This window comes from Oncorhynchus masou, chromosome 1, assembly GCF_036934945.1.
Source record: "Oncorhynchus masou masou isolate Uvic2021 chromosome 1, UVic_Omas_1.1, whole genome shotgun sequence".
In the NCBI taxonomy this organism is placed as follows: domain Eukaryota; kingdom Metazoa; phylum Chordata; class Actinopteri; order Salmoniformes; family Salmonidae; genus Oncorhynchus; species Oncorhynchus masou.
Genome location: NC_088212.1, coordinates 32,111,732 through 32,121,163, shown reverse-complemented (window position 1 = coordinate 32,121,163; position 9,432 = coordinate 32,111,732). Strand labels below are relative to the sequence as shown.

The following is a 9,432-nucleotide window of genomic DNA, read 5'->3' as shown; positions in this document are numbered from 1 at the left end:
CCAGGTGATATCACAGTCACTTATGTATGTTACTCACTGAGGTACAAGATTTGGTTGACATTTACATTGGGATTGATCTGAAGATGGAATAACCTTTTCTCTCTCCAATTTTTTAAAATTGAATTATCTTTAAATTTAAAAAATATATAAACGCATCTAAAGCATATCATTTATGCTTAAAAAAAGACTGGAACCATTTTTTAATCATCACAATTCAAGTTATTTAATTTAGAGCCAATATGCATCATATATGCCTCTGCTTATGTGCAGAGTACAGAGAGACAGTGTAGCTCTTTGATGAGAGGAAGGACATCATGGTGTGTAATGATTACCGCTTTTCAGGCTGCTGGTTCTGGAATGTTATCAGTTCCAGGAGGGAACTTGCTGAAGAATTCCACTTAGGTCACTCCTGCCACACTACAGATGCTGGAAATGTACAGCTTTCCTTCACAGAAGAACGGGAGCGTGCCAGTGGATTTGTAGCTGCGGCGTTGATAGCCTTTGATGGATGTGAACAGCAAACATCAAGTTCTACCAGTGCGTTTTGATTTCGAGCAAAAATGTAAAAAAGGTATCATCAATTAGATAAAATTGTAATTGTAAAATAAGTGTTTTATGATTACTTATCCGTCATTTTAAAAATCTGTCTTTTACTAGGCAAGTCAGTTAAGAACAAATTCTTATTTTCAATGATGGCCTAGGAACAGTGGGTTAACTACCTTGCTCAGGGGTAGAACGACAGATTTTTACCTTGTCAGCTCGGGGAGTCGATCTTGCAACCTTTCAGTTACTAGCCCAATGCTCTAACCACTAGGCTACCTGCTGCCCCTGCTATACTACTGCTATATTACTGCTATATTACTGGTGGAATAACCATTTCTTGGGTCATTAGTTTGTTTTCTGTCAGATACAAAGTGTTTTCCCTGAAAGTAACATGTATTGCAGTCGGTCAACCCATTTACCACGAGACTAATGACACTTGCCAGATAACTGAAAGTGCCCAAGGGTTTGACAGAAGCAATCCTTTGATCTTGCAATACACATAGACTACTCATTCTATCCAACTCCCTTTGTGCACTGGTTACTTTTTTAGGAAACAAGTCTACTACCAAATATGTTTTATTTTCTTTATTGATTCTTCTTACAAACCATGTGAAAATGTAGTTTTTTGTCTCAAATTTTCTCTATATTTTTTACATTCCTTTGTATGACAATCTTTTTATCTGAAAAAATTAAAAGTATTTTGAAGGCAGTGAAGTGTGAATAACCCATGATAAGATTGATTTGAGTGGCAGAATAATTTTAAAGAATGAAAGAAATTGAATCTTTACCGCCACACCACTCCTCTGGAGCAATCTTTTTCAGTGTTGCTGCTGGCTCCACAAGAGAAAGGCCCCAGAGGTGAGTCAAGAGGGTAACACTTCATTCACACGCCTGAACCACCTTTGTGTTATTTTACAGTAACAATACAGCTGATATTTAAAGTTAACAAATCCCAACTAATGGACTCATCTGTAAACACAGAAGGTGACAATATTGTAGCAAGTCTGGGTGGGGGATTGGTTGGGCCTCTTCTTCAGCATCATGGTAGTAAGTGAAGTTGTTTCACATCCCTCTTGAATGCTCATTCCACCAACAGTTAGATGTCCATTTCAAACTGTGCATCGTCACCTTCACAAACACACACACACACACGTGTTAATTTATTTATTTCCTACTCACCTTAAATATTTGTAGCCTGGCAGGCAATACTAACATAAGGGTAAATATCAAAACTTAAAAATGACCTGAACCCCATTTAGGTACCAGTAAATCTGAACATTTGATCTTATTTCACTTATTAAATACCATTATATATTTTCCATAAAACTAATACATCTCGTATGACTGTTTTCAGGGATGTTTTTTTGGGGGGGCACATTGTAATGCCTGAGATAAGAGTAAATAGTTGGCCTGCCTGACAGGATCATGTTCTTACCAGTGCTTTTGTCAGCAGGTGCAGTGATGTTGTTGTTCAGTGGCTCTCTGTTATGGGCCTTTACATTGTTGATGTGTTTGGAGGGTGGGCTGGTGACCCCTGGAATGTTGGGGAGAGAGCACGGTGGAGTCCTGGCCAGCGGGGAACTGCGGCACTCCAGCAGGAACTTCCGGTCGTAGATGATTCTTGTACCTGAGGGGAGAGGAGGGTATGAGATGTGCATGTAAATTTAATGGATCGAACAGATCGTACATTGGCGCACAATCCCACCATATAGGACGAGTACTCATCCTGTTCTGCAGTCAGATTTGGTTCAAAGCCTGCAGCTAAACCACATACACTGAAGGTTGTGTAATCTTGTTTAACCCATACCTGAAATTTTGCATAATTTGGTCAGATGCATTATTTGTTTTACGTAGTCTTTCCATGAGAGATTAGGTACAATGCCTCTTTCTCACTGTGACGTGTGAGCTAACAGTTGTTCTGAAACACTGAGGTGTTTGACTGAAGTGCAAGCCCTACATACATACACTGAACAAAAATATAAACACAACATGCATCAATTTCTAAGATTTTACTGAGTTACAGTTCATATAAGGATATCAGTCAATTGAAATAAATTAATGAGGCCCTAATCTATGGATTCCACACAACTGGGCAGGGGTGCAGCCTTGGGTTGGCTGCCAGGCGTGTAGAGTGGCCTTTTATTGTACCTAGCACAAGGTGCACCTGTGTAATGATCATGCTGTTTAATCAGCTCCTTGATATGCCACACCTGTCAGGTGGATGGATTATCTTGGAAAAGGAGAAATGCTCTCCAACAGGAATCTAAATACATTTGTGCACCAAATTTGTGAGAAATAAGCTTTTTGTGCATATCGAACATTTCTGCGATGTTTTATTTCTGCTCATGGAACATGGGACCAACACTTTATATGTTGAGTTTATCTTTTTGTTCAGGGTAAATAATAAATTATATTTTTTATGCTTTTCCTTACAAAATAATCTCCAAGTACATAAATCAACATACCGCCCTAATTATTTGCTATGCATGTATATAGTTTAATCTGATGGTTAATCAAACCGAGAACAATGCCAGATATCCCAGATAAAGCCATTATCTACATCAACAAACTCAACCGATAGCCTACAACAAATTAACCGTAATATTAACACGAAATAAAACTAATGGCACCAACATGATTGCATGAATCCTTGACACAGATATGTGCAAAAACTGTTATGTTTGTACTGTCCTCTGTGCCAATCTGCCCACAGAGTAAAGTCACTGATATCTACTCACAAAATGGTGGTTCAATGCAAGCTATATCGGCCAGCTGCTTTCTGAGCCAGAATTTCCCACATGAGGAGTCATCTGTGGGATCCCTCAGTGCATTACCCCTCTTAACATTGGATTGATATTAGCGGTAAACTAAATGGCACCCTATTCTCTATATAGTGCACTACCTTTGACCTACAGGCCCTCTACAAAAGTAGTGCACTATATAGGGTATAGGGTGCAATTTGGGACACACCTGGGCAGTTAACCAGCTCACCACCATATCAACACACACATATACTCAGGAAATGAAGCCTAGACAGAGTAGGAAAGCAATGTTATCCATCATACCTTGCTTTTAATTGCATATTTTACATGACATTCAATGCATTTCACATTATAAATGCATTGAAAGTTATGCAAATTATGCATTTCAAATTGTATGTCAAATTTGTTAATGGTGTTTCTTGTGACAGAGGGTTCAGAATGGCAGCTGCTGAAAGATAAGTAACTGCAACATGATCTGGCAGGTTTTGCTAGTGCGTTAATCATCTCTGAATCAGTGTTGAACGGCACCACCAACGCCTTAGCTGTGACCATGTGAAGAGGGAGGAAGTGAAAGGCCTCATGTGGAAATGCTTTAAACACATCACGACAAGCAACAAGTGGGGTGGCAGGTATCCTAGTGGTTAGAGCATCGGGCCAGTAACCAAAAGGTTGCTAGATCGAATCCCTGAGCTGAGAATATAAAAATATATTGTTCTGAACAAGGCAGTTAACCCACTGTTCCATAGGCCATCATTGTAAATAAGACTTTGTTCTTAACTGACCTGCCTAGTTTAATAAAAAAATTGTCCGAGCCAACATATTTATAATTAAATTGAAAAGGGCATGCAATCCATGCATGATGCAAACAAGTATGTTTTTAAAATGTCAGATACTTAAACATTTCAGATAATGTCAGGTTATTTTACTTTGCAATGCGTCTAGCAGCGTTGTTGTCGAATCACTAAACCACGAGTCCCAAGGCCCCTTTGCTCGAGTCGAGTCACGAGTCCCTATGGCTGAAGTCCTAGTCCAAGTGCTCAAGTCTGAGTGATGATTAGGGGGTTCATTAAACATATTTGATATTTTGGTTACTGATGTTTTTTGTTTTGAGCGTATTTCTGGCTTGCTGACTCGATGCTCGTCTGTCGCTACTAGATTTTTGCCCCTATAGATTTGCCTCAGATTTAGTAGAAGCGCGGGGCTGCAGGGAAGATTTTCATGTGAGAAATTAAGTAACACAAATACTTTCCTCCTGTTGCCAAATGGTCATAATTGCCTGCAATAGCCTATAAAACAAATAAGTCCTTCACACACAGGCTCACACACGTAATTCACTGTTCAATAGTTAGATCAAATCAGTAATGATGTTTTGAAGGGATGAATGGTCGCTAGAATGAATTGGCTAATGCGCCTGACCAGATTATTATTTGCAATAATTGTAACAGGCTCTCAGCTACTCTTTTGTAATCACTGACTGATATTTGTGTAGTTATTTATTGCAGTTAAAAGTAAAAGGAGACTTATCAGAACCTGGCTATGGGATGCAGGGGGGAAAGTTGGAGGGTAGACAATAGTCAAGGAGAGAGAGAGAGACTCATAGCTACACTGTTGTTTTACTCTTAAACTCAATACAAGTGTTTTCAATTTCATAAAGCAGTTTGCCTTTTTTAATGAGGAAAAGCTAACTAGTAAGAGGTTGACTGACTGGTGGTTATGAGGAAGCAAGTGAGTCGCTTGCGTGATGTGTAGACTAGGATCGGAGGCAGAGCCTGCCCACATTCGTCGCTTGCTCACAAGCTTGATGTAGGCTGTGTCCATCCTACTACTAGAAAACAGAACTATCGCTGCTCTGTGTACCCCGTGCTGCTAATTTTCTGCGTATCATACTAGCCTATCCAGTCCAAGTGCAAATACAAGTCATAGGAAGGCCAGTCCAAGTCGAGTCACAAGTCTTTAAAATCGGAACTCGAGTCAGGGACTCATGTACTGCAAAGGACTAATGTTGCACAGAGCCAAGTGCCTCCTATGAATAGAACATGAAAAAGTGGAATGTGAGAAATGTTCCAGAAGCCTGGCAAAAAAAACAAGAAGCCTGCATTTACAAAGGTTTACCTATAGATCTACAGCCTAACCTATGGATTGTGACCACATGAAATGGGGTATTAGCCTACTCAGTGACACAATTGTGTAGTTAACACAAATATTAGCGTCTTAGCTAGTTCTTGTTGCAGGACTCTGATCCATTTGTGAAATGAGCCACGTTTGCTCGCTCACCAGTCTACATCGTTATGTTCCGTGTGTGTCACGGAGTAGACTGACACCCCAGTTCACGGATCCACAATGCATAGGTATGGCTGTACACGGCAATATAAATGTTCAATACACATAGCAGGTTGAGTTCACACAAATATTAGTGCCTTAGCTATGTCTTATTGCTGGACTCTGAAACCACAGTGAAACATAGGTATGAGGACCGTGGTGGTGCACAAAAAGCTATGCTAACGAGCTAACAAGCTGATGATGCAAATAATGGCACTTGCCAGCAGAAACAAAAACAACAACAGTCACTGTATGCAATGAGGCATGAGCATATCGCTGGCTAAAGCCTTTGTCAGTTTACAACATTGCACCACAAACATTTTTGCTAAACACATTTGTTTGATTGCTAGACAGGTGTCCTTTGTCTAAAGGTTTGATAACCCTATCGAGATTTGTGTTACGGGCACCTGCACAACTCGAGCGCATGGTAATCAGGCTAAGAATCGAATCATATCCCGTTGAGTTAGTTATAACCACGTCATAAACAGTCGTGCGTTTACATATTACATAGCTATAACATAGACATATAACTAGTCCTATAAAGGCTAGCTACTAGCTATAGCTAGCTACCTCCAGGTGTTGTGCTGAACAGAGTTCCCCCGGGAGTAGTGGAGTAGTCGTTGGGCATGTGCGAGGCGTCGTTTATGGTCACCCGCCTGGTCGGAATGGCCTTGCTAGTAGTGGTCTTCTGACAGCCCGTAGACATCTTCAAAACACAGGGGCGTTTGCTAATAACTACAAATTGGACAACTTAGCTAAATATCTTGGACCTGAAAAACAACAAAGCAAACAACGTGCCCTGTTGCTGCTTCCTCAATTATTTGCTTTGGGTCGTTAGCAAGCTAATTCCTAAATAAAAACAAATACTTTATTTTGTCATAAGTGCAAATAAGGTTGAATATCTAAACTAACCACACATTCCCACACGCAGACCGACAGACTAGGTTCTGTACGACCTTAGCAGCACACGTTCTTCCACACTCAACACGCACTCAAAAACAGACAGGAAAGAGCTGCTCCAAGCAGAGAATTGACATGACGTCTCCCCCCACTGGTGGATGGTGTTGCCATTTCTTCGTCGGTGGGGTTTATCGGCGGTTGGCATCCAATATTATGGTGCATTACCACCACCTACTGTACTGGAGTGTGGGCCAGGGACAAAGAGAAACTAAATCCATAATGTTTGAGACTATATCTAATGACGTACTACTCAATATACTCGTTAAACTAATTTCCTGTATCCCCTTCTCCCTCATACTAGATCTCAGCCTCTCTTTCCCTCTGATACTGCCCACACTGTAGCAATACATGCTCCACTGTCTCTGTTTCCTGGCAACAATCACACTTTCTTGTTGGATGCTTTCCTATCACATTTAAGTACTTATTCAACTGGCTGTGTCCCACCCTTAATCTTGTAAATATAGCCGCCTCTTCTGTCCCTTCCTGCCATCCTCCCCTCTCCAACCTTCCTCTGTACTTGAAATAAATGCCTGCCCTTAGTATCTCTATTCCACTGCTCCTGCCATCTCTGCACCCTCACTGTCCATATCAGGCTTTTTGCCTACGCCTTGCTCATTGAAACTACAACATCCCCACTTCTAAGTGCTTGTTTAGCCAGTACATCAACTGCCTCGTTCACCTCCACCTCCACATGGGCTGGAACCCAAGTAAATCTTATCTGTATATCCCATCCATCTAATCCTGCCATGGGTTTATAGCACCTCATAAAGCAGGTCTTGTCTGCTACATGACCTAACGGACTGGAGACTCATTAACAACTCGGTCTGGCTTGACTTTCTCCACCCACTGCAAAGCCAACAGTATAGTCATCAGCCTTATATACAGCCAGCTGATCTGTAATATGTTTCCTGACTTCCACCCCACATTCCTGCACTACAAATGCTGACCCAGTAGGTCCTGTTCTTGGATCTTTTGAACCATTTGTGTCAATGGCCACAAAATCATGATACACAGTATCAAGGCTTCTCTTAAACAAATCAGATGGATCAACACCCTCCCTGTCTTTCTGAAGTATCTCTGACACATCTAGATCAACTACTGGCTATGGTGGATTTACAGGAATAGCGACAGTTGGACTAAACACCCTTCCATACAATCCCATCTCCTTCGCATGGGTATTACCCCCCCCCACCTAAAGCTTGTGTTCTCTGTAGGTCGACCCAATAATTCATTATCAGCTGCTGTCTCCTTATCTGCAATGGCATATCCCCCTTTCCACCTGCAGTACAGCCACTGCGGATGTCCGAACGCCCCACTACATTTTCTGAGTCCTTGTCTCTGTATGACATCTAGCCTTTCCAATGATGTATGGGCTGCCGAACCATACGCTATACTTCCATAGTCTACTACAGATCGGATCAATGCAACATACATGGTCCTCAATGAGGAACACCCAGTGTCAAAGTATACCCCACGGAACTTGAAGGCCCCTACCCTCTCCAAGTTCTCCCATATAACCTCAAGCATACCTCATCTACCACCTTCCTCCTGGTAAAGAACACTGTCTGAGTTTCTCTACAGAGAACCTGAATCCCCACATTAATGCCCACCGCTCAACCTCATCAATTGCTTCCTGTACCTTCCTGACTATGTATGGCACATTTCCTCCTCTCTTCCATAAGGCCCCAACATCTGAAAATAACAACCTCCCAATATCCGGCTGTACCTGAGAGTAAATGTCATTGATCATGATTGAAAATAACACGCTCCCACCGTTATCCACCAGGTAGCTGTCTGATCGTGATTTTCCCACCCTCACCTGGATAGACCTTCCAAACAGGAAATCACTTATCCAGTTGTACGTTCTTCCTCCTACCCCCATAATATCATGCTTGATTAACAACCCCTCCTTCCACATATTACACCTTCTCCACATAAAAAAGACCGCTACAACAGTCCCCTTGTTCACCTGAGCCTTCCTGACCTCTGCTTCTAAGCAGAGTACTGGGTCCATAGTTCCTCTTCCCTTCCTGAACCCACTCTGATGTGGTGCTACTAGCCCCCTGCTCTCCAGGAAGTAAGTTAGCCTCTCCATAATCACACGTTCCCTAATCTTACATACATGAGGTATTAAAGCTATTGGCCAATAGCTTATTGGCCTCGTTGGGTCCTTCCCTGGCTTCCGGAGTGGTACCACTACTGCCTCCTTCCAACAGTCTCACTGTGTTGTACAACACCAAAACCTTATCACTAAGATGGGCCAACATAACATAGCACCTCTCATCTTTCCCAGGTGAGGTTAACCCAGCCTTACCTATTGCCCTTTTTACTTCTGCCATGGTAAATGGTTCATTCAGTGGATAATATACATCCTCCCTCCTATCCAGCACTCCAAGATGCTCCTCTCTCATTCTCTCTCTCCCCCTCTGCCCCTCCTCTGACAAATTTGCCGAGCTATGCACTTCGACAAAGGCTTTCGCCATCATCTCTGCCTTCTCATCTGTTACTGCCACATCCAACCCACTCGTCAACACTGGATAATTCCACTCCCTTCTGACCCCACTCAACCTCTTAATCACCCCCCACAGGTGGGGTAATGAACACTCCCCACTGTCGACTCCTCACATACATCCCACTCAAAGATTCCTGCCATCGCACTAGATACCAGAGTGAGGTCAAAGGCAGACTGTCACGTTCTGACCTTAGTTCTTTTGTTATGTCTTTGTTTTAGTATGGTCAGGGCGTGAGTTGGGTGGGTTGTCTATGTTCGTTTTTCTATGTTGTGTTTTGTGTTTGGCCTGGTATGGTTCTCAATCAGAGGAGGTGTCGTTAGTTGTCTCTGATTGAG

At 42.1% G+C, this 9,432-nt stretch overlaps 1 protein-coding gene across 1 annotated transcript; it reads right to left on the bottom strand.

The window, feature by feature from the left end:
• Window positions 1-1,113: 1,113 nt before the first annotated feature.
• LOC135542104 (eukaryotic translation initiation factor 4E-binding protein 2-like) lies at window positions 1,114-6,651 on the bottom strand. The gene is made up of 3 exons (XM_064968765.1): window positions 6,195-6,651; window positions 1,979-2,170; window positions 1,114-1,671 (listed from the first exon to the last, which is right to left on the bottom strand). Exons 1-3 carry the CDS (start codon window positions 6,328-6,330, stop codon window positions 1,640-1,642), a joined length of 360 nt encoding a protein of 119 aa, XP_064824837.1. The 5' UTR covers window positions 6,331-6,651; the 3' UTR covers window positions 1,114-1,639.
• Window positions 6,652-9,432: the final 2,781 nt, after the last annotated feature.